This window comes from Geotrypetes seraphini, chromosome 12, assembly GCF_902459505.1.
Source record: "Geotrypetes seraphini chromosome 12, aGeoSer1.1, whole genome shotgun sequence".
NCBI classification, from domain to species: Eukaryota; Metazoa; Chordata; class Amphibia; order Gymnophiona; family Dermophiidae; genus Geotrypetes; species Geotrypetes seraphini.
Genome location: NC_047095.1, coordinates 101,127,839 through 101,153,730, shown reverse-complemented (window position 1 = coordinate 101,153,730; position 25,892 = coordinate 101,127,839). Strand labels below are relative to the sequence as shown.

The following is a 25,892-nucleotide window of genomic DNA, read 5'->3' as shown; positions in this document are numbered from 1 at the left end:
AAGCAGCTTTTTTGAACTGAAATGCTGGCCAGCGTCAGCACAGGGATTTTAAAAATAAAAGACGTAATGATATGTTCTCTGTGAAAGCCCCTACATTGTGGAACTCCCTTCCAAATTTTATTAAAAACGTAACAGACCTCGTCGCTTTTAAGAAAATTTTAAAAAACATATTTATTTCAAGATGCATTTGATTCATGAAACATAACATTTTAGGTTCCCACATTCTTCTTATCTCATCTTAGCCCATTACTACCCAATGTGCTTTCCTTTTGATGTCAAATTCTAATATATAACAAAATTGTAACTTTCCCCCTTCCTTCCCACCCTTTCCTGTTTGTCCAATTTTGTCTGTCTGTTAATTGACTTTTGTAAACTAAATGTATTACCACATTCTGATGGTTTTTAAACTGTACATCACTTAGATATTGTTACAAGCGATTCATCAAATGAAGATTAAACTTGAAACTTGAAAACTTCTGAACTTGAAAAGAATGCTGATTTGCAGATTGAAGTTAAAATTTAGTTATATGTAAATTAAGACACATTTGAGTTTTGCACGTTAAACAAGGGTTTTTTTATGCTGATGAGGAGGCACTGAAAAGGTTTGTGAGGACACTTGAGTCCTGAGCTGTGTCCTGAGGCTTTTTTCCTTGTTCACATTCTATTTATTTGCATTTACAGTATATTCACACAAAATGGTTGAAGATTTGATCTACTAATTTTGAAGATTTATGCCTTTACTTCTACAAGTGAAATTTATTTTGTTTGTGATATCAAACTCACAACCTCAGGCTACAGCTCCACATAACAGTATAAACATCTTCTAAATATTTGACAAGTGAATATAACATACTTTTACATGACAAAGATTGCGATGAATTCAATCTTTTATTTTTCAGCAGATCAGTTACAACTCAGGGAATCTTTTCATGAGTGATACAATTAAGTTTCCTAATTTCTATCGGACTGTCCCCAATGATTTACACCTTTGTGCTGGGATAGTCAGGTTACTGAAGCATTTTGGCTGGACTTGGGTTGGTATTCTTGTACTTTATGATGAAAACAGTATGAGGGCTGTGCAGATCCTGAGAGAAGAGATTGAGTGGAATGGAGGCTGCATTGAATTCATTCAAACCTTCACAGAATCTAAGTCTTACAAGCTAATCGATGAAATGGTGAAAAATTATAAACTTTACAACATCATCCAATCATCTTCAACTAAAGTGATTATTTTCTATTGTAACAGAAATTTTTTGGACCTTGGAAAATCAATGAACAGTTGGAAACCATCTGGAAAGATATGGATCACTATTGCTGAAAGGGGATTTACCCTGCCTTCACACTATGGTGATGGGAAAAACAGGTTAGCTTTCACTGTGGGAAAAAAGAATATTCCAAACTTTTATAAATTTGTCCGTGAGGTAAATCTTACCCGGCTTCCAAGTAATAGATTTACAAAGCTATGGTGGAAAGATCTGTGTAATGACCAGTGCCCCAAAAGCATCCAAAGACTATGTGGCAGTAATCAAACATCTGGCCCTCTCAATCACTGTGACATCATAAACTTTGGGAGCAGCTATAACGTATACAATGCTGTGTACGCCCTGGCACACGCACTGCATGCCATGGTCACTTCTAGTTCTAGAAATACCACCCTATGGAAAGGAGAAAGAGAGAGATTTTGGGAGTTTTTGCCATGGAAGGTAATTTGATTTAGGGCTATTTTTATCAAACAAATTAGTATAGGCCGGCACGGCAAATGCATCGAAGCCCACCGAGATTTAAAGGGCTTTGGTACACTTGTCATGTGGATCTCGCTAGTGTGGCTTCATAAAAGAGGCCCTTGATTTGATTTAATATATTTATATAGCACTGTTCTAACATTCGAGGTTCTGTATTCTTTATATGTACATAATTGAAATTAACAATAAAATTACTAACACAGACAAAGCTTAACAGCATAATCTGTTAAATATTATTCCCCCCTTTTACAAAACTGCAAAAGTGGATTTTAGCACCAGCTGGTGCACTGAATGCTGTGCGCTGCTCTGACATGAGCATTGGCGCAGCGTACATCATTCAGCAGTCTATAAGCCATTACTAAAATGGATGTGGGGAAATCCACTTATTATTCCTAGGATAAGCAGCATAATATGTTTGGGTTATTAAGTACTTGGGACTTGGGCTGGCCACTGTTGGAAATAGGATACTGGCCTCGATGTATCTTCAGTCTGTCCCAGTAATGTTAACTTTTATGTTCTTTTTAACATTTTTATAAATGATATTGCTGAAGGGCTGTTGGGAAAAATTTGCCTCTTTGCAGATGATACCAAAATCTGCAATAGAGTAGACATCCTGGATGGTGTGAATAACATGAAGAAAGACCTGGCGAAGCTTGAAGAATGGTCTGAAATTTGGCAGCTAAAATTTAATGCTATGAAATGCAAGGTCATGCATTTAGGCCGCAAAAGCCCAAGGGAATGGTACAGTTTAGGGGGTGAAGAACTTATGTGCATGACATAAGAGTGGGACTTGGGCGCGATTGTATGTGATGATCTTAAGATGGCCAAACAGGTTGAAAAGATGACAGCAAAAGCTAGAAGGATGCTAGGGTGCATAGGGAGAGGTATGGCCAGTAGAAAAAAGGAAGCATTGATGCCTCGGTATAAGACTTTGGTGAGACCTCATTTAGAATATTGTGTATAATTCTGCACCTTCAAAAAGATATAAAAAGTATGGAGTAGGTCCAGAGGAAGGCTACTAAAAAGGTGCATGGTCTTCATCATATGACGTATGGGGGACAGACTTAAAAAACTCAATATGCATACTTTGGAGGAAAATCGGGTGAGACGTATTGATAGAGATGTTTAAATACCTACGTGATGAAAATGCGCATGAGTTCCAAGTTTCCAAGTTTATTATAAGATTTGATTAATCGCCTATGCCAAATTCTAAGCGATGTACAGCTAAAAATACAAAGTTAGGGGAAACATACATGACTAATAAAATTAATATTAAACATATTAAAATATCGTAAAAATACATAACATAAAATAACATGACTAAACATAACTAACAAGACTGACATACATGATCAAATAAAGGGAAAGTTATAGGAAGAAATACAATTAAATATAAAAGAAACAATTAAGGTAAAATAACATTGGGAAAAGGGGAAAAAATTTAATATAAAATATTAAAACAAAAAGAATTCAGTTAATCACTAAAAGCGTCTTTAAAAAAGAGTTGAGTCTCTTTCATTTGAAAGGAAGCTCTGGAATGAGAAGTCATAGGATGAAGTTAATAATAATAATAACTTTATTTTGTATACCGCAATACCACAAGCAGTTCAGAGCAGTTTACAGAGGAAGAGGCTGTACATATACAGTGATGTTACAGGAAGTATTGTCAAGTACATTGAGATAAATATCAATTACATTGATGGGCCGAGCGAGGTTGGGTATAACCGGAAATATGTCAGAGATACAGCAGGTCTATCAGTGATGTAACAAGGTGGGGGGGTTAGAGAAATTTATCAAAGAGGCAGGTTTTTATTAATTTCCTGAAGGATTGGTAGGAGGGTGCAATTGAAATGAGGGTGGTTAGACAACTATTCCATTTGCTAGCTTGGAATGATAGCGTTCTATCATGGAATCTCTTGTAGACACAGCCCTTCAGGGAGGGGAAGGCAAACAGGTAATAATAATAATAATAATAACTTTTATTTGTATACCACGAGCAGTTCAGAGTGGTTTACAGAGGAAGAGACTGTACATATACAGTGATGTTATATAGAATATTGTCAAATACATTGGTAACAAATTTCAATTACATTAGTGAGCCGAAGGAGGTTAGGTATAACTGGAAATATGTCAGAGATACAGCAGGTAATGCAGTGATATAGCAGGGTAGGAAGGAGTCAGAGAAATTTATCAAAGAGATAGGTTTTTACTGATTTCCTGAAGGATTGGTAGGAGGGAGCACATGAAATGAGGGTAGATAGACAATTATTCCATTTGCCAGCTTGGAATGACAGTGTTCTATCAAGAAATCTCTTGTATACAAAGCCTTCAGGGAGGGGAAGGCAAATAGATGGGCATTATGTGTGCGAGTGGTGCCAGGAAACACAAAGTTTTATGATAGATAAATTGGGGATGAACCAGTTATGGTTTTGAAGCAGAGGCAGGCGAACTTGAAGATGACCGGCAACCAGTGAACCGGCAATCATGATCTGACTTTTTGAGACCATAAATGAGACAGACAGCGGTATTTTGGATGATTCTCAGACATTTGATGGTTTTGTTGAAGGATCCCAAATATATGATATTGCAGTAATCCAAGGTGCTTAAGATTAGAGACTGAACCAGCAATCAAAAGGACGGGAAGTCGAAGTAGTGTTCTACCATAGTGAGAACAGAGGAGGTGAGTTGTTCAGTTTCTTGTGTCAGTTAGGTTATGGGGATGATAACTGTAATGTCATCTGCGTATATGTATGATTTCAAGTTTAAATCGGAAAGCATGTGTCCCAGAGATGCCATGTAGAAATCTCTTGCATACACAGCCCTTCCGGGAGGGGAAGGCAAATAGATGGGCACTACGTATGCAAGTGGTGCCTGGAAGCACAAAATGGTGCAACAGGTAAATCAGGGATGAACCTGTTAAGGTTTTGAAGCAGAGGCAGGCAAATTTGAAGATGACCCTTGCCTCCATTGGCAACCAGTGAAGTTTTCTGTAGAATGGACTTATATGATCTGACTTTTTGAGGCCGTAGATGAGGCAGATGGCAGTATTCTGAATGATTCTCAGGCATTTGATGGTTTTCTTGAAGGATCCCAGATAAATGATGTTGCAGTAGGCTAAGATACTTAAGATTAGGGTCTGAACCAACAATTGAAAGGAGAGGAATTTGAAGTAGTGTTTGATGGTTCGGAGTTTCCAGAGGGTGCAAAAACATTTTTTAATCTGAGTTTTGGTGTGGTCTTCAAAAGTCAGGCATCAGGATGACTCCAAGGAGTAATCTAAAGAAATACTTTTTTACTGAAAGGATGGTGGATGCATGGAACAGTAGAGACAGAGACTGTGTCTGAAATCAAGAAAGCCAGGGATAGGCATGTGGGATCTGTTAGAGAAAGGAAAAGGTAATGGTTACTGTGGATGGGCAGATTGGATGTGCCTTTTGACCTTTATCTGTCATCATGTTTCTATGTTTATTAAGTGCAAAATTGTTTTCCCTCTTGTGTGAATAATGGAAATATGAACCAAACAGGTGAATGAACTAAAGACAAACCAAACTAAAAATGTTCATAGGGCACATCCCTCAAATTTCTATAGGGCAGGAAATTAAATACAAATTGGCCAACTTGTCCACTGCAGTTATTTTCTATAGTTTAATTTTGGAAATGACGTATACGGAAACATGACACTGTTTTCATGTTGCTTCTAAAGTAAACCCATTCATAAAATCAAGTTGAGATTGACCCCCTCTTCTATTAAACTGCACTAGCAAATTTTAGCACAGAGAGCCGTGCTAAATGGCCTTTGCTTCTCCCAATGCTCATAGAGTTCCAATGAGCGCCTGGAGCAGCGCAGACCATTCAGCATGGCTCCCGCACTAGAAACTGCTAATGCAGTTTAATAGAAGAGGCCCTGTATGTGCTTGAATTTAGTAATATACCACTCCAATTAGCTTCATTAAAATTAATTTGCTTTTCCATTAGCTTCATCGTTATCTGAAGAACCTCCACTTTAAGAATGTTCTAGGTGAAGAAATATTTTTTGATGAGAACGGTGAACTCAACCTTCATTATGATATTATAAAAATCTTCCTCCTACCCAATAAAACATGGAGTAATGAAAAAGTTGGAAGTTATAGCCCTTATGCTGCACCGGGGAAGGATTTTACCATTAATGAGAAGGCGATCAGGTGGGAGGAGCCATTTACACAGGTCAGATTTGAGTAACACAAAAAACAAGATGGCAGATACTAAACCAGAAAAAGATACTACTGAAAAATTGGCTAGAACATCTTAAACCTGAGGTGGGAAGTCTGACAAAACAATTATTCAATGGGAGAAAACAGGATTTAAAGTAGTGGACATCAGTATGAGCCCATCATGGATAACGTGAACCTCTGGCTCAGGTAAAGTCTCAAAAGTGACCAGCACCAGACATCAGTCTAAATGAGAGTTGCCTCATACATCATATAGTCCATAACAAATTCATCACCTGTGAAAATAATGATACTCTCAAATGAAAAATTGCAGACTTAGCACTCAGGAAAAAGGGGAATGAAGGCATACAAACAACATACATTCCCTAAAAACTAAACCAACACAAAATAAATAAAGTGGACTGTGTGGGGTGGGAATGAAAAAGAAAATTAGTAGAATAAATTAATCACACATAATTTTGAGTTTTGATAAATAAATACATTAACATTTGTGAATTAATACATAATACATAATTGTCAAATCTTGCTGAATAAATATCAAGTATATAAAAAACCTTAAAAAAGCCCTGAGAAAATTATTTTACATACTAATATAAAGTGCAAGTGCAGAAATTCCTATCGTAAACATATTGCCAGAAAACAAAAACAAAAACTAACTTGGAAGATGAAATAAATATCCCAACATTTAATAAATGACTTAATATCAAGCTAGTAAAGTAAAAAACATTGCCTAAGCAGATGTACAGAGGCTAAACTAAACGCTAAATAATCAAACTATAAAAATATATGTATGTATAAAGTGCCAATCCAAGAATTCATTGGTGAAAATTAATATGAATATAAAGTGCAAATGCTAAAAACTTAATGACAAAACTGGTAAAGATAATAAAGCACAAACACTACAAAATACATCCAGGGTCCCAAAATATTAAAACCCCAAACACATACACACACATCACCACTCAATCAAAACGTATGAATGTCACCATACACATATCGTGCATGTAGTTACAAATAGAAGATCTCTTTTACAAAGCCATGGTAGCAGTTTATACCATGGCCCTTGCTGCTTCAATGCTCAAAGGATTACTATTAGTGTCAGAGCATTTAGTGCTCCGGGCTGTAGTAGAAACTTCTCCCATAGTTTAGTAAAAGGGGGGAGGGATATATACAATACAATATATTACAATACAAGGTTGCTATTTATAAAAAATGGTTACCAGATTTAGTCACCTAAGTTGGGCCTCTCTTGTCAGCCACATTTAGAAGCCTAACATTTCTACTGCAACCTCAATTACATTTAAGTGTTTAAACTTAATAGGTATATATAGGCCATAACATTCCATTTTAAAAAAAATATATTATATGATTCATTCATTTTTCCTTTTATTCAGGTGTTTTTAATTTTTTTTCATGTGTTGAGCAATGTCATCAGTAGTACAAACTATCACTCAAATAATGTACCCTATCATTTAAACTGTGCACACGACTGCTCAGTGCTGCCCTTCAATGGCAAAAGGAAGCAAATGTCAATCTCATATTCTGAGAAAACTAGGGAAAACATATGTAAGCAGTTTATGTTTTCAGGCAAACTTTCAAAACAAGGACCCTATACTGCATTTAGTTCAAGGAGGAACAAATGCTTGTATAGCACTTGCTTCCCCAAAGTCAGGTGCCAGAAATCTAATTTTAATAAAAATGGAGCTCATTTTCTAAAAAGAAAAACATCCAAAAGTAGCAGCTCATTCACAAACCAAGCTACAGAATGTACAACCAGACTATGTATCACTTTGTTCAGTGATATAAGGGAAAAAAGCGACTTCTCAATAGTACAAGCATTTAAAATTTAATATGTGTAAGGTACCAAAAGGAATACAGGACACTTGGGAGTTTGACATGGATAAAAAATTAGATGAAATTCAATGGAAATTAGTATGGATTTCAATCAAAACATCATTGCATTCAGCAAGCTTGATTCAATCTTCTTTTTTTTTTTTAGTGCACAAGGCTTTGTGGATTCCTTTAAAATTGTCAAGAATAGATGACTTGAAAGGGAAATTCGGTTGGACTTATAAAGATAAAATTGAAACTATGGAACACATGTTACTCAAATGTCCATATGTAGCTACGTATTGGAGTAAGGTTTGGTCAACCATATCAACTTTGTTTTCTATAATGAAACCACTAACTTACTCGATAATTATATTATAAAACACAACTATTGAATAATTTAATAATGAAAGCAATCAAAACCATATTATATAATTGGAAGGATTTTTCTAAATTGTATTATGATAGTTGGTGGAACATAGTATGCTTATACAGTAAATATGAGAAAGTATATGCAATTAAGAATGGCAGTTTGAGAAAATTCAAAAAAGTATGGGATTGTTTAGTTAATTTACCATATTTTTCATTCTATAAGATGCACCTGACCATAAGACACACCCTAGATTTAGAGTAGGAAAACAAGAAAAAAAAACATTCTGAACCAATTGTGTACTAATATACAGTATACTAGGCTCTGTACCCTGCCCCCCTCTCTGCCAGGCTCTGTACCCTGTCTCCACTGACCTGCCAGGCTCTGCACTCTGTTCCTTTAATATATACACAGCAGATATAAATTCTCAAAACTGACACATTTTGTTCACTAAATTGAAAATAAAATCATTTTTCCTACCTCTTTTGTCTGGTGATTTCATGAGTCTCCTTTCTTCCTTCCTTCACTCAGGCCTAACAATTTTCCCTTTCTATTCCCTCCCTACCATGTCTTGAGTTTGTGCCCCCTCCCCATCACTGCCTTCCAGCCTTTGTCCTTCATCCTCTCTTTCTCCCTGCCATGCCAAACAGGGCTGCCATCAGAAATTTCTGGGCCCCTTACTGAGCAATCCTATTGAGCCCCCCACGCACCCCTTCCCCCCCGAACCCCTTTCTTCCATGGGCCGAATACACACATACTTTTCTCTGTCACCGCATTCTTTGACCAAAAGATTTGTAAGCCTGCAACCACATCAAGGTAGACTCTTTCAGCAGGGCCCTAACCTAACCTAAACTAAACTAATCTATACCTATCTATTCTAAACTAACATATGTCTAGCGCGCACAAACCCCTGCTCTACGTGGGAAAAATAACACCAGCTCAATGCTGGCATTAGCATCTAGCGCGCGTGGCGTACGCTAAAGCCACTATCGTAACTTAGTAAAAGGAGACCTATTTTTATTAGTTAATTATTATTATTATTTTCCAATGCTCAATATGACTTCCTTTTTTAAGGTTTGACACTTGTGCCAGAATATTTTTACTAAATTTAAGAAGTATTTGCCCTCTTTCAAATGGCATAGAAGTTAAAAAAAGGGACAGGCATTAATGAAGTCATTAGGTTCAATCTAGCCATTTATTTCTACATGAATTTAAACAACTAAAAAAAAGATAAATATAGCTCATCCAGTCATACAAGAAATGGCTCTACAGCAGAGGTGCCCACACTTTTTGGGATTGCGAGCTACTTTTAAAATGACCAAGTCAAAATGATCTACCAACAATAAAAAAAACAAAAACCACAAAGCACACTGTATGCAGAGAAAATGTTAATTATCATTTATATTCCGCAGGTTTTCAAAGAGGTCAAGTCAGACGATTCTATGCAATGTCACCTCAGGAACAACTATACAAAAATAGACAAATATACCCCCTCCCTTTTTACTAAATCACAATAGCGGTTTTTAGAGCAGGGAGATGCACTGAATGCCCTGTGCTGCTCTAGATGCTCATAGGCTCCCTGCGCTATAAACCGCTATTGCAGATATAAATTCTCTAAACAGACATTTTGATCACTAAACTGAAAATAAAATCATTTTTGCTACCTTTTTGTCTGGTGATTTCATGAGTCTCTGTTTGCACTTCCTTCTTCTGACTATAAATCCAATATTTTTTTCTATCTGCCCCTCCCCTTTTCTTTCTGTCTCTCTCCCCCTGCCCCCCCAAAGCCATCGCGCCAATTTCTCCACTTCCCCGATTCTTTCCCTACCCCCTAAGCCATCATGCCGATTTCTCCCTGCTTCCACGAGCCAGGCCAGGAATGTACAAGCGCCGGACTCACAAGACTTCACCTCTGATGTCAATTCTAACGATGGAGAGGAAGTTCCAGGCCATCCAGGCAGTGATTGGCTGGCCCAGAACTTCCTCTCTGATGTCAGAATTGACGTCGGAAGTGAAGTCTTGTGAGTCCGGTGCTTCTATGCGCCTGGCCTGGCTCAGGGAGGCAGGAAGAAAAAGATTGCCAAGGCAACGTGATCGACTCACATTGCCTTTGCGATCTACTGGTCGATCGCGCTCGACCATTTGGGCACCCCTGCTGTTATGGTATCCTGTCCTGACCTGAGGAAAGGGGTTTAGTCCCCAAAAAACTGCCTTATTTCCATTTCCTATTTATAAACTTTAATCAATAGATACAATACTACTTGATTCTACGTAAAGCAACAAAATAATTTTTTCTACCTTTTGTCGTTTTTGTTTAATCATCTTGTCTTCACTCTTCTTTCTAGCCAGCATCTGTCCGCTCTGACTTCCATACAGCATCAGCCCCTTCCATCCACTGTCCGCCCTCTCCCCGTTCCATATGGCATCTTCCCTCTTTTTATGCTCCTTCAATAAACTGTCTATCCTGTGCCCCTTCTCTTCTCCTTTGTACATGATTGATTTCAGCTCTGCCACATCTCAATTTTTCTCTCTCTGTCACCACCCCATCCCCTATGCTCTGGCATCTCTCTCTTCTCCTTTCTTTCCTTCGCACCCCACAGTCTGGTATCTTCCCTTCTCTGATTCTCTAGTATCTCACTCCTTTCCTTTTCTTCCATCTCCCCCTCCCCCTCCATGCTCTGACATCTCCTCCTTCCTTTCCCCCTTCCTTTTCCCTTGCTCTGGCATACTTTCCTCCTTCCCTCCATGCCCTGGAATCTCTTCCTCCCTCCCTTCCCTCCAATCCCTGGCATCTTGTTTCATTCCCTCCCTCATATTTTTCTCCCTCCAGTTGGGTGCAGCAAGTCTCTCCCCCTCTGCTCCCTTTCCTCCTTCTGTCACCCATGACCTGGCATCATGAACTTCTTCAGGCAGCAGCATTCACAATTCGCTGCTGTTGCCAGCTTCGGGCCTTCTTCTCTGTCGGGTCCTGCTTTCATGGAAACAGAAGTAGGCAGGACCTACAGCACCACAAGAAAGGAGGAAGGCAGGCTTTGGCATCATGGCCGCCATCAGGGCAGTACTACCAGTCCTGCATTCAGGGGCCTGGAGCTGACAGGGGGCCCGGGCTCCCCAGTGTTCTTCCTAGCGCTTTTCAGCCGGGCGCAATGCCCAGCAAATTTAGATGCCCGCCTGGCTGTCATCTGCCGAATCCTGCTGCTGCCACTGCTTAATGCGCAGCCTGAAGAGCCGCCAAAAACCTGCCGGACTTTAAACAAAAAAACCCCCCAGCAAGCGACTCGAACCCGGCTTCCCTACGAAACCGGCTTCCCTCCCTCCCTGCGGTGCTTAAGCCTGCCTTACCCACCGCCGATTCCTCCTCCTCTGCCCCGGTCTGCCACCATCACCGCAACTCCAAGAAGTTAAGGTAAGGGCCAGCATGCAGCAATTGCATGCCGCTGGCCCACAAGCATTCCCCTGTCAGAACTGACATCAGGGGAAGGCTTGTGAGCTGGCGGCATGCAATTAACACATGCTGGCCCTTCCCTTCCAGGAGTTGCAGTGCAGCGGTGGTGAGCAGGGAGCAGCAGTGACCAGCAGGGAACAGCAGCGGGTGGCATTCAGCCTGTGTACCCCCCACGAGCAGGACATTTTAAAAGGTATGATGGGGATGTGGGGGTGTTTAAAAAAGTTATCTTCGCTGAATAAGACGCACCGACATTTCCATCCATTTCTGGGTAGAAAAAAGTGTGTCTTATGGAGCGAAAAATATGGTAAAGGCAGGGCAGGATTAATCAATAGGCCAAGTAGGCACATGCCTAGGGCCTGAAATGGTTAGGGGGGCCCGATAAAGGAGGGCATCAACATTGGTTTTTCCAAATGGTGATGGACCCCTCCCCGATCGGCAACATGGGCCCCACCCCAATCGGCAACGCAGCCTCCCTATCGACGGAAAGTAAGACAAGCAAGCAATGCGGGTAAGAAAGGCAATGGGAACTGTAATTGTGCAAGCGGTGCTGCTTGCCCAAAGCTTCCCTCTGACGCAGCTTCCTATTTCCGCCTGGGCACATGGTGGGGTGGGGCAGGGCAGGGGGCCCAGTGTACTTGGGTGCCTAGGGGCCCTCAACAAATTAATCCTGCCCTGGGTAAAGGAATAATTATTTGGCTTATTTGTGTATATTGTTACGGCACTCCATTACTATAGCTTTGTTTTTTATATTATATTATATTATATTATTATATTATATATATATATATATATATATATTATGTTTGTGTTTCATAGCCTATTATTTTGTTGTGTTGTTTCTTATTAAATTTTCAATAAAATATTTATGAAGAAAAACATCGCAAAAGTGGCAGATAGACATTATTTTGCTGAACCCTTCCAATTCGCTATTTTCAAACCCTATTTTCTAGATGAATTTCTATGCTGTTCATCCGCAGTTCATCTAAATCTTCAAATTGGCATGTTAGAGCCATGGTGTTGGTGAGACTAGGGTGGGCTTATCACTTGGATGTTTTTCTACCATAATCAAACATTGGGGCTAGACCTGTTTTAACAATGAATAAATGGCTTAACAATGAATAAATGGCTTAACGTATCCAATCAACGCTACCATAAAAATCCTCGGAGTCATATTGGACCGATGCCTCACTCTAGAAGATCACACTAACACCCAGGTCAAAAAATGCTTTTCCACCCTTTGGAAACTCCGCTCCATCAAACATTACTTCGATTTCCCCACCTTCAGTTTACTGGTCCAATCCTTAATTCTAAACTCCCTGGATTACTGCAATATCATATACCTGGGCGCCTACAAGAAAACCACTAAACGACTACGACTTATCCAGAACACCGCCGTCCGCCTCATCTACGGGCTCAAAAAATCAGACCACATCAGCCCTTTCTACAGGAAACTTCACTGGCTACCGTTCGAAGCAAGGATCATCTTCAAATTCGCTTGCCTCTGCTTCAAAACCCTAACTGGCTCAGCCCCGATATATCTGTCACGCCACTTCACCTTCCCAGGTTCTAACCGTACACGTAATGCACACCTGTTTGCCTACCCCTCCCCAAAAGGATGCATCCACAAAAGATTCTTCGACAGAACCCTCTCCTTCCAGGCTGGCAAATGGAATGACTGCCTGTCCACTCTCATCTCTCTTGCCCCTACTTATCAATCGTTCAGGAAATCGCTCAAAACATACCTCTTTGACAAATTCCTCTAACCCCCGCTCCTCCCCTACCGAACTAATTATCCCTTGCCTATCTCCCCTTCCCTTCCCCTCCCCCCATGCAACAGTTACTAAATCTTGTTTGTAATTATCACTGGCTTTTTACCATATAATTGCTAACTAACTCTCTACACCTACATTGTATAAATCGCCCTGAACTGTCTTCTTGATATGCTGTAACCTCGATGTTAACTTCGCTGTAACCTTGATGTAACTTCACTGTTAATGTACAGTCTCTTATCCTGTAAACCGCTCTGAACTGTTTTGTGGTATTGCGGTATACAAAAAATAAAGTTATTATTATTATTATTATTATTATAAATGCCAGAAAGGTGTCCAAACTGACCAAATGACCACTGGAAGAATGTATGCATGAACCCCACATTCCCTGTGCTCATTAACCCCCTTCCACCCCCACCCCCAAATTTTTGAATAAAACAGTACATGCCTGCCTGTATGACAATTTCAGATATCATGTCCAGTCTTAATAGGTTCCTGGCATAGCCTGGTGGATGTGTAGTGAACTATAGAGATGGGGAAATCCTGAAAATCCTGAAGGCCCATATCCTACTCTAACCACTGCACTTACAGTGGAGTTTGTGAGCCTTCCAAATTCCATCTTAATCCCACTCTACCCACATCTAGGTGTCATCTGCACAATGTGGTGCACAGTTGGGTCTAGTAGGTTTTGGAGGGCTCACAATATAAGGAGGATATGGTGAGATGTGTACCTTGGATTTTATGTGAAATTCACTTCAGTGCTCCCTAGAGTGCCCTACTGCTTTGCTGAGATGTTATTGTGGCCAGTCTACTATAATTGCTGGCCCTTCCTATATCCCAAAGGCTTGTTTGGTGCATTTTTGTTTTGGGCGTGCTTTTTTTGAAAATGGTTCAAAAAGAAAGACAGACTGAATATGAACATATACATTTCTGAAAAAAAAAAAACCCCAAAAAACAACCCAAGATAGATGTTTTGAAGTTTTGGAAAATGGTCATCTTTGGCACTAGATATATGTATAGTACATCTTCCACAAAACATTTAAACTCAGAATTAGATGCGAGATCGAAAATGTCCCTCCATGTAATTGCTTCGTTTTGCCACCAGAGGGCACAGTACTATGCTACATTGCTCGGTTGTTTGCACTATTAAACAATAGTACTATATTTCCCCACATATAGGCCACCCCTCTACATAGGCCATACCCATGTATAGGCCACAGAAAAGGGTGGCCTATGTTTAAAAAACAGAAGATAAGCCGCCCCATGGTATAAGCTGCTGCTTATCTTCTGGTACCTCCCCTGCCTTTTCCATTCATCTCCTCCCCAGTACATTTTTTGTAAGCCTCCTCGCTGGCACGGGCTCAGGTCTTCAGCGGTGCAGGGCAACTACGATCTCTTTGGCATCCGGCCTGCCCCCATACCGCCTGCTGAATAGCCAAAATCAACTCTTGCGGGACTCGTGAAAACTGACCTCAGCCACTCAGCAAGTGGTGTGGGGGCAGGCTGGATGCCAAAGAGATCACGGCTGCCCTGCACTGCTAGAGACCCGAGCCGTGTGCCAGCGAGGGGGCTTATGAAAAAGGTACCGGGGGTGGGGGGATGATTAAAAATTTTGTAAAACTCATGTACAGACTGTGGCCTATTTATGGGAAAATACGGTATGTCTATTAATAAATAGTGTGAATTATTGAGATGTAGTACTCAATATTTGAGCAATACGAGGGTGCAGTAATAAACAATATTATGCACTAATTGAGCCAAACCCGACGATTATGTAGATGGGAAGTAGGGCAAGTGCTTATAGCTCTAAGGGACCATCGTGGGCCAGAATGTCCTTCCCTTTTCCCCACCCAGTTTTAAAGCCCCCACCCTCATTTTTTAAAATCCAAAAGGATTGCTGGCATGGATGTGATTCTCTAGCAGAGAAGGTGGTTTCCTCGGTGCTATTCTCCCAAGTAGATACAGGAAGTTGATTTGGAGGGGAAGCAGACCATGGCAGAGGAAGAGCATCAAGGAAGCTGCCAGCAGCACTAGAGAATCACTGCCACTCCAACAACTTCTTCCATTTTAAAAAATGAGTGAAGCTTGGGAACATGGTGGAGTGAGAGGGGAAGGACATCTTGGTCCACTGGGCCACCTAGAGTAGTTTATTTTTAAATGAAGGGAGTGATGCTGGATGACAGGGTATTTGGTGGACCCAGGGGGATAGGAAGGGGGAAGGAGGAGGAGGAGGAAAGGGAAGATGCTGGATGAGAGAGCATTTGATGGGTGAGGAAATCAGAAGAGGGGGCAGGGATGAGAGGAATTGGGGTCCAGCAAGTCTAACACTGGCCCTGAATTGAGCAATTATGTATACTTCTTCTTAGCACATGTTTATCTGTTGACTAAATCAGTCTATAGAGGAGACCAATGCAGGGTGCAAAGCCTCAAGACCACCAGGCAAACATGTAAGTGGACATACAGTGTCACCAGCTAGAGTCCGCGCTAACCTTACAGTAGCCCTCCACCAGGTGACAGTAAAAGAAAATGAGGCACGCTTCTGCAATGAGGCAAAAGCCCTACAGGGAGTGCTAGTCTGAACCACTGAACACTCCTTCCTTTAGACAACCCAGACACCATAAAGGCACAACCATATAAAAACACAAAAGAGTTTGGTTTCAAAAATGAAAAACAAAGGTTTATTGTACAAGTCTTTTCACTTAAAGTAATAGCACAAAATAAAGCATTCTGAGAAAAACCATAAACAAAATCAGCAGTAATAACAAATGATGATGGTTCACAATTCAATGTAGAGCAGGGGTATCAAAGTCCCTCCTGGAGGGCCGCAATCCAGTCGGGTTTTCAGGATTTCCCCAATGAATATGCATGAGATCTATTAGCATACAATGAAAGCATTGCATGCACTGCTTTCATTGTATGCTAATAGATCTCATGCATATTCATTGGGGAAATCCTGAAAACCCGACTGGATTGCAGCTCTCCAGGAGGGACTTTGACACTCCTAATGTTGAGAGACTGCTCAGGATCTGCCAGGTTTCAAGATGGCCATTGGCCACCATAGGTCTGGCAGTTGTAGCTTGGCCACGCACACTCTACAGCTTGTGATAACTTTCAGGGTTTTCTTCAAAATAAAGGAAGGCAAAAATCAATAATTACTTGAGTGCATTTCTTAGCTCATTGCATGTTTCTAGTAATTGTTCTTATCTAAAAGCAGGTGATTATTTGAAAACATTTCAGTTCAGAAAAATGGCTCAGCTAGAAACTTCCCTTTAAAGCAATAAAGCATTAAAAAAGAAAAAAAAACCATTGCTTTAAAGTCCAGGTTGCAGAAATCCTTCTGGGACACACAGCTTCATAGGTCCTTTATCAGTAGCAAAACAATACTGTCTGGCACAGTCAATAAAAATTAGTCTCAAGATCCAAAAACAAAAAATTATTCCCAAACAAAAACTGTTTCACCAGGGGTGCTACAAGCACTTAGTTGACTGATACACAACTTTCTGCCAAGGCCTCTGTTCAGGTTTGGCTTTTTTGGGAGGACAGCTTTAAGCAACACTTCACACAGGAGAAAATACCTTATACTAAGTCCAGAGGTTTAAGCCAGTTCCATGGCTTCTACCAGCCTTTCTTCATAGGAAGCATGTCACCCACCTCCATATTTTGATATTAACTCCTTTCGATTGTTGGTTCAATCACATGTCCTTAGTCAGTTGGACTATTGTAACATTGTTCATCTTGCTGGTACTCAGAAAAATCTTTATAGATTGCGCATAATTCAGAATGCAAAAGTCAGATTGATTTTCGACTAAAAGTATGATCATGTCACTGTTTTTATCTTCGACTGCACTGGCTTCCAGTTGAAGCACAGGTTAAATTTAAGCTCAGCTGTGTTTGTTTTAAGGTATCTTATGGAATCTTTTATCATTACAAACTCTAAACATTCTAGAAAATCTCACTCATTATTTCCATTCCCTTCTATAAAAGGATGTAAATATAAGAAATTTCAGGAATGATTGCTATCTTTTCAGGCAGCCTTATGGACCAGGGATTTAACACATATATTCATATTCCCAAATTCATATCAACAATTTCAATGTGCCTTAAAAACGTATCTTTTTAAGGAATCTTTCGGAAGTTAGATATTGGATGTTTATTCATTTGTATTACTAGACTTTGTGAACCACATAGAACTTAATGGTATTTGTGGTATACAAGTGAGTTTTATGTTATAAATTCCTGCGGAACAGTCAGCTCTAGATCAGGTAATTCTTTAATTCTACTCGCATCTAACATCTCCACATCAGGCTTTTTCTCAGGCTGGTGGCTGTTAAGAGGCAATACCTTAGGTTCTGCTCTGCTCCTTCTGGGCAGCCAAGGGTGCTGCTTCCTCCTTGTTGCTGGCTCTTCTGATGTTCTCCTTGCTGCTGCCTCCTCTATTGACTCCAACGCGCTTAACCCTCACCAAACAGGGTTCCGTTCCAATCACTCCACTGAATTATCTTTACTCGGTCTTATCACCAACGACCACCGAAAATCTGTTCTTCTTGTTTCTCTTGACTTATCCGCTGCCTTCGACACTATTGATCACTTTCTTATTGATCGTCTCAGGAACTGTGGTATCACAGGTTCAGCACTTTCCTGGTTTATCTATTACTTTAATGAGCGAAACTTTAAAGTTCACTCTAAAGAGAAAACCTCACCACCTATTTTTCAAACTTACTGCATTCCCCAAGGTTCTATTCTCTCCCCACTACTATTCAACATCTTCATTTCTCCTCTTCTCACCCTAGCTCAATCTATCGGCTTTACAATTTACACATATGCAGACGACATCCAACTACTTCACCCCGTTGATTCTACAAAAACAAACGAAATACAAGAAATTAATTATAAACTTGACAAAATCAGTGACTGGCTCCAAACTAACAAACTTTTCCTCAACATTAATAAATCCTGTAGTATACTCTTCCCAATCAGGAACAACGAAACAATAACAGGAAAAATCTTTATTAAATCTTGCTCAGTAAAAATTGAACCAAAAATAAAACTTCTTGGAGTAACCATAGACAAAGACCTAACCTTCCACGACCAGATAAGCTCCATCCTACTACACTAGGAAAATTAATTTCTCAGTAGCTGCTCCAACCTTATGGAATGCCATGCCACCTCAACTTCATTATGAAAATCTTCTCGATAAATTCAACAACTGGCACCATGGAAAGACCAGGAATATCTTAGATCCAAGCAAGCAAACTAGTTCTGGTGAACCAATGATGAATGTCTGGTGGCCCAATATTACTCATCATAGGTGTCGGAATGGGGGAGGTCTAAAGGGGCCATGGCCTCCCCAAAGATTGATGGTCAACAATTGATGCCCACCCTCCCACCCATTTCCCGATGTTGTAATTTATATCATTGGGCAGCTGCCATGCAGTCTCAATGAGCAGTCCTGCCCCGGAACTCTTCATTCTAATTCCAGGGGCAGGACTGCTCGTTGATGCTGCAAATTTAGAGCTCCTTTTACTAAGGTGCACTAGCGTTTTTAGCACTCGCAGGATATTAACACAGGATACTAACTCCAACTCAATGCTGGCATTAAGGTCTAGCGTGCGCAGCAATTCAGCACACGCTATTCCATGCATTAATGCCCTAATGCAGCTTAGTAAAAGGAGCCCTTAAAGTACAATGCCGGGAGGAGGGAGGAGGTGGAGTTGGTGACAGCTGTGCCATAGGATTTCATTGGGGCTAGGGTGGAGCTCCTGGGGCCCCCCAAACCAAACACCATTCCGCTACCAATGCTCGTCATTGGTTATCACTGAATCTTGATGATCACAAAGGCCAGTAGTGGTCTGTACTGGGACTACTGCTTTTAACATATTTCTCAATGATCTGGATATGAAAATAACTAGTGAGATAATTAAATTTGCTGATGCCACAAAGTTGTTCAAAGTTGTTAAATCACAAGAGGAAAAATTGCAACAAGACCTTGTGAAACTGGAGGTAAAAATGGCAAATGATGTTTAATGTGAGCAAGTGCAAAGTGATACATGAGGAAAAGAGGAGCTCAAATTATAGCTGTGTGATCCTGGGTTCTGTGTTAGGAGTCATAGCTCAGGAAAAGGATCTAGATGTCATTGTTAAAACCCTCAGCTCAATGTGCAGCAGCTGATAAGAAAGCAAATACAGTAAAACCATGGATTGCAAGTGTTTTACAAGACAAGCAAAACATCTGATTGCATTTTAACTTGATATACCAAGCAATGTCTTGCAATACAAGTACATACAGTATACACGCATCACAACTGAGCCGATGGTTCTTCTCTCTCTGATGCTGCAAGAGTGTAGTGACTGTTATAAATGAGTGAGGTCTTGCAATGCAAGTACGTATAGTATTTTGTATTACAATTTTTGGGTTGTTGAATGAATCGTCTGAGTTTCCATTATTTCCTAGGGGGAAATTTGCTTTGATTATATGAGTGAATTATCAGGAAAGGAATGGAAAACAAAGATGGAAATGTTACAATGCCCTTGTAACGCTCTATGGTATGACCGCACTTCAAACACTGTATGCAGTTCTGGTCACCATATCTCAAAAAAGATATAGCAGAATTAGAAAAGCTAAAAAAAAGGGTAACAAAAATGATAAAAGGGATGGGTCGACTTCCCTATGAGGAAAGGCTAAAGCAGCTAGGGATCTTTAGCTTGGAGAAGAGATAGCTCAGGGGTGATATGGTAGAGGTCTATAAAATACTGAGTGGAGTGGAAAGTATAGATGTGAATCACTTGTTCACTCTTTCCAAAAATTCTAGGACTAGGAGGCATGAGATGAACTATAACAGTAGAGCTCAGCACGGTTTACAAAAAATTAGAAAGGAGAACAGATACAATTTGGTTTTGGAATAGTATGGAGAGGAATGGAATTTACAATTTTGAAAATAGCCAAGTGTTCAGATGTTTTTTTTTTTTAGTTCAATGTTTTTTATTAAGTTTCCAAAAATCATAATACATAACAGAACATAAAAATAATTGCAAAGTACATGGTCCAAGCACATAAATAAAAACACAACATTGCAGTCGTACATCTGGTATAAAGCTATGCAAATCTTGTACAAATAGTATACATGTTATCACAATATTGTATGTTTAAGTAGTTTGTCATTTTGCAAGAAGCATATATTTTAATAATACGAAAGATAGTTCAAATTTACAGTTGAACAGTAATGTAGTAAGGGAGACCATACAGACTTATATTTGCCAAGAGCATTCCTTTTTTCTGCTAACACCCGTTCATATTTACCATGAAGACATATAGTATTCCACCAAGCGTGGTAATCAACCTTATCTAAATTTTTCCAACAAAACAAAACATTTTGAATCGCAAGAGACAGCATAATAGTCAGAAGGTGCCCTTTGTATTTATCTATATGTAAGGACAGACCATGAGACATTAAAATCAGGATTCTGATGGTTAATGGTTCAGAGATATCTAAAATAGAACATATAGTATCCCATACCTTTTCCCAGTAGATAGTCAGGTGTGTGCAGTCGAACAGCAAATGTTCTAAAGAACCATCCCTACTGTCACAAGACCAACAATTAGATGATGAGGAGGGATCTATTTTATGAGATAAGGATGGAGTCCAGACAGCACGATGTATCAGGAAGAAAATGGACTGTAGCACTGAAGCAGATCTGATGGATTTATGTATAGTTAACCATGCGGAGCACCAATCGATGGCGTCAGAAGGAAGATTCAACACATGCTGCCATTTTATTTCAGAGGACAGAGGTTCTTTAACAGTAGTCAATTGGATCAACTTATACCAGAACGAGGCTTTGCCGGTGAGTGCTGTAGATGATTCCAAATAAGAACTTAGGCTCGGTTTCTCATTCAAAGACTGCAGATCCGGGATAGCGGCGCATAAACAATGATTAAGCTGAATCCAAGTGAAGAGCTGAGTTTTAGGAAGGCCCCAAGTATCCGACAGTTCTTGAAAAGACATCCAGCCCTCGGAATTTATCAAGTCCCCAACTGTCTCAATGCCCTTCTGACGCCACAGGGGCCAGAGGAAAGATTCAGATTGGATTAAAAATCTCTGGTTATTCCAAATCGGCAAGAGAACAGATTGTTCCCATTTGTGGGTCATGGTGGATTCAAGGATCTGAAGTGCAGATTTATATGACCGAAGAATGTAATCATCTTTATCCATACGACGCAGAGTATGGCCAGGCAGAAGTTTCATTCGGACCACTCCATATAAAGAATGTTCCATATCGATCCATCCTGGTTTATCTATAAGACTGGTGTCAATGTGACCATGGACCCATTGTCGGATAAGAAAGGCACTATGGTATTTATAAAAGTCAGGGAAGTTCACCCCTCCCTCTTCCTTCGTCATTTTTAATTTTTTAAGAGCAATGCGAGGCTGCTTTTTATTCCAAATGAATTGTGTGAGGATAGAGTCCAAGGAATTGTAGAAGGAGCGAGGCAAGAAGAAAGGCAGCATGTTCAGTACGTAATTAATTTTTGGAACAATCATCATGCGCACCGCTTCCAGTCTGCCCCACCAAGATAGGTGTAGTGGAGACCAAGCAGAGGTCGTGTTTTGAGCAATCAGTAACAAGTAATCAATATTGAGTTGTGTGGTTTCTTCTAGGGAGGGACCAAAAAAGACTCCTAAGTATTTCATTTTCGTAGCGGACCATTGTACTCCAAGCTTTTCCACCTCGGGCTTAACTTCTGGGCAGTTGAGAGGCATAACCAGTGTCTTATTCATATTCAATTTGTATCCAGATATGTCTGAGTAGTGCCGAATCGAGGTTAGTAGATGTGGGAACGAAGTAGGAGAGATGTAGAGGAGTATGTCGTCAGCATAAGCCGAGATTTTAGTCTGAGTTTCTCTTAGCTGGAACCCTACAATGGATTTATTATCACGGATCGATATTAGTAGGGGTTCCAATACCAGATCAAACAGCAATGGGGATAATGGACACCCTTGACGAGTGCCACGTGACGGATGGAATGTAGAAGACAACGTACCATTTATATATGTTCTCGTTGAAGGGGATGAGTATAGTATCTTAATCTTCTTAATGAAATCTGCAGAGAATCCATACCAAACCAGAACTTTAAATAGGAATCCCCATTCAACTCGGTCAAAGGCCTTCTCCGCATCTAGCCCCACCGCAATAAGATCTTGGCGGCGATCTTGAGATTGTGCAATGATGTGTGAAAAAGTTCTGGAGTTATCCGTGGCGAACCTCCCAGTGATGAAGCCACTTTGATCCGTACTGATTAATTTGACTATAACACTTTGCAGCCTGTTTGAGAGCAGTTTGGCATAAATCTTCGCGTCTACGTTTATGAGGGATAGAGGCCTGTAATTTGAGATAGAACGCGGATTTTTGTCTGGTTTTGGGAGGACTATGATATGGGCCTCAGTGAATGATCCATGTATTCGCCCAGATTCAACGACGGAAAGAAGAAATCGTAGGTAATAAGGGTTAAGTACATCCTGGAATTCTTTATAAAACTCCACAGTAAGCCCATCTGGTCCTGGAGCCTTATTAGATGCCATGGAGTTTATCACCTGTGAAAGCTCTGTTAGACTCAAGGGTTCATCCAGTTTAATATTATCATCTTGGGTCAATATAGGATGAGAGAGGTCATCCAGAAATTGTGAATCAGGTTCATTATTAGCCAACTCGGAAGTGTATAACGTTTCATAAAAAGATTTGAAAGCTTGAGAAATATCTTTGTTAGTGGTTAAAATATCTCCATTATCTAGTTCAATAGCAGCAATGTTCTTTTTTTCCGTTCTTTTTTTAAGATAGGAGGCCAGCAAGTGACCGCACTTGTTGTTGTCAGCAAAATAAGAAGCAGACTGATGAAACACCGAGTTTGCAGCAGTTTTACCGAGCGTGGAGTTGTAAAGAAAATGAGCCTTCGCCAATCCATTGAGAGTTGAGACGTCAGTAGGATTGCTTTGATGTTTTGATTCCAATTCCTTGATGTCATTTTCCAACTTCAGAGAAACTTCCAATTGGGCCTTCTTAGCTTTAGCTGTAAGTGAGATAATAACTCCCCTGATATACGCTTTAAAGGCATCCCAGCAGGTAATCCAGGAAGTATGTTCCGGAAGATTGAAGGTAAAGTATTCCTCAATAGCCTTACGTATATTTATTTTGAATTGAGTATCTTGTAGCAAAGAGGAATTAAAGCGCCATTGGCGGTGGAGTGGTTTATCAGTGTTACATTGAATTTGGATTGAGATAGCTCCGTGATCCGAAACTGATATGGGTAAAATTTCTGCAGAGGTGATTGAGTCGCATAATGACTTATTGATTAAAAAGAAATCAATCCGTGAATAAGACATGTGAGGATTGGAGTAAAATGTGTAATCCCTAGCAGAGCCATGGATGGATCTCCATACATCAACTAGGTGGAGATCTGAGATCATATGATGAAGAGCAAACCACGATTTAGATTTTTTATATTTGTATTGGGAATTTCTATCAATATCCGGATTCAAGACCATGTTAAAGTCACCTCCCAATACCAAATGTGAGTCTGGGTCAAGCAATACTGATGAGGCAATTCCGTGGAAGAAATCAGGATTGTCTAAATTTGGGCCATACAAGTTAAATAGAGTGAACCTCTGCCCACCATATGCAATGTTAACCTTGACCCATCTACCTTGCAAATCATGTGAGGAAGATATGACATTAAGATCCGGGATTCTACGAATCAAAATCATAACTCCCCCCTTTTTCTCTATGGCAGGCGAAGAGAAAGCAGGCATAGCCCACCCTAAGTGTACTTTGTCAGACGCCACTCTGTCTAGATGAGTCTCTTGTAGCATAATGATGTCCGGTTTTTGTTGATCTAGGTATATTAAAATTTTTTTCAGTTTGATTAAGTTGTTCAGCCCTTTGGCATTTAAGGAAATACATTTAAGAGACATGAAAGACAACTAGGTGATTCATTATGAATGAACTGCTGTGTACCCATAAAGGAAAATATTTGTTAGCATGCCTTATAACCAGCAACTGTAAAGGACCAAAATAACTAAAACATGACCTAAAGTCACACAATATAATTCCCATGTGCACTGTGAGAGTGAAAACAGCAGCCAGAAAGGCAAAGCACCCTTATTAAGATACAGTATAAATCATACATGAAAACATGAATATCAGAGCTGGATATAACAGTTTTATAACTAATAAAACACTCATACATGCAACTGAGCTCTAATATATTAATACAGACAGCTGGATAATAACACAGACATATTTGATGAAGCAGCTGAGCAGCTATATCATTCAAACCTGATGAATAGGAGTGGGAGACTGCAGTTCAATGAATGCAGCCAGATCCTCAGGATTTGTATAATCTTTTGTTTGGTTATGGAGAGTGACTCTCATCCTAGCCGGGTAAAGCATTCCAAATTTAGCATTTAGCTGCTTCAGCTGGGGCCGATAGGAGAGCAATTTTTTTCTTCGTGCTGCAGTAGTTTTACTCAGGTCAGGCAGAAAAAGTATGGTGTCTCCCTCATGTTTCACAGGGGCTCTAATCTTAGCACGCTGCATGACATCCAGGACATGCTGGTAACGAAGGAGTTTGAGGACCACCGGGGGTATCGATCATTCGGGTTCTTTGAGGATGGCACTCTGTGAGCCCTTTCAATTTCAAACTCACGTGTAAAGGTGAGGTCTAATATTTTAGGGATCCATTCCTCCAGGTATTTGATTAAGTCGCGGTCGTGAGCCCCTTCCTTGAGCCCAAGGAGACGGATGTTACAGCGCCGAGATCTATTATTGCTGTCTTCCATCTCTGTCTCTAAAAGAGCAATTTTTCTGGTCTGAGCTCTCAGCTCAGCCATGTGCAGAGTGGTGGCATCCATCTTGGATTCCAAAGAGAGAACTCGGGTTTGCAGCTGTGAAAAGTCAGAAGTTAATGTTGAAAGCTTCTCATTTATTTCCTCAGTGGCAGATTTGGTATCAGTCACAAGATTTTTCAACTCGCGAAGTTCAGCGAGTATCTCAGCGTTACTTCCGGTTTCGGGACCGGGACCCGGCAACGGAGTTTTTGAGGGGGACGGGGGATCAGGTTTGTGGCGTTTATTTACTTTTTTATCCGCCATTCACGCCCAGAAAGTTAGCGATTTCAATCGGGAAAAGCTTAATCTTGCCTGCTTGATGTTAATTTCGCGATTTTACACGCTAAAGCTGTGCTGTAATTTGCGATTCTGCAGATGGGTGCAGGAGCTTCACATTCAGGCTGCCATCACACGTGGGCTCAACAGCGCCCCCCCGTGTTCAGATGTTTTTGAAATGGTTGGAAAGAGCTCAGATCACGCAGTTGAATAGGAAAATTATTCCACAGCTCAGTAATTTTGAAAAGTATGTAACACTTTTCAACATAGGAAAGGACAATTTAAATTTTTGAGTAGATCTGGTAATGTCAGATCTTACAGTAATCAGTGTCTTGATGTATTTGTTGTATTTGATGATATTTGCATCAAT

General features: G+C 40.2%; 1 protein-coding gene across 1 annotated transcript in view; it reads left to right on the top strand.

Moving 5' to 3' along the window:
* Positions 1–25,892, top strand: part of LOC117346184 (vomeronasal type-2 receptor 26-like) — a 44,020-nt gene that overhangs the window by 7,073 nt on the left and 11,055 nt on the right. Inside the window, exons 3-4 of the mRNA XM_033915586.1 lie at positions 900–1,421; positions 5,718–5,945. Coding sequence (XP_033771477.1) covers positions 900–1,421; positions 5,718–5,945 — 750 coding nt within the window. The remainder of the gene's footprint in view (positions 1–899; positions 1,422–5,717; positions 5,946–25,892) is intronic.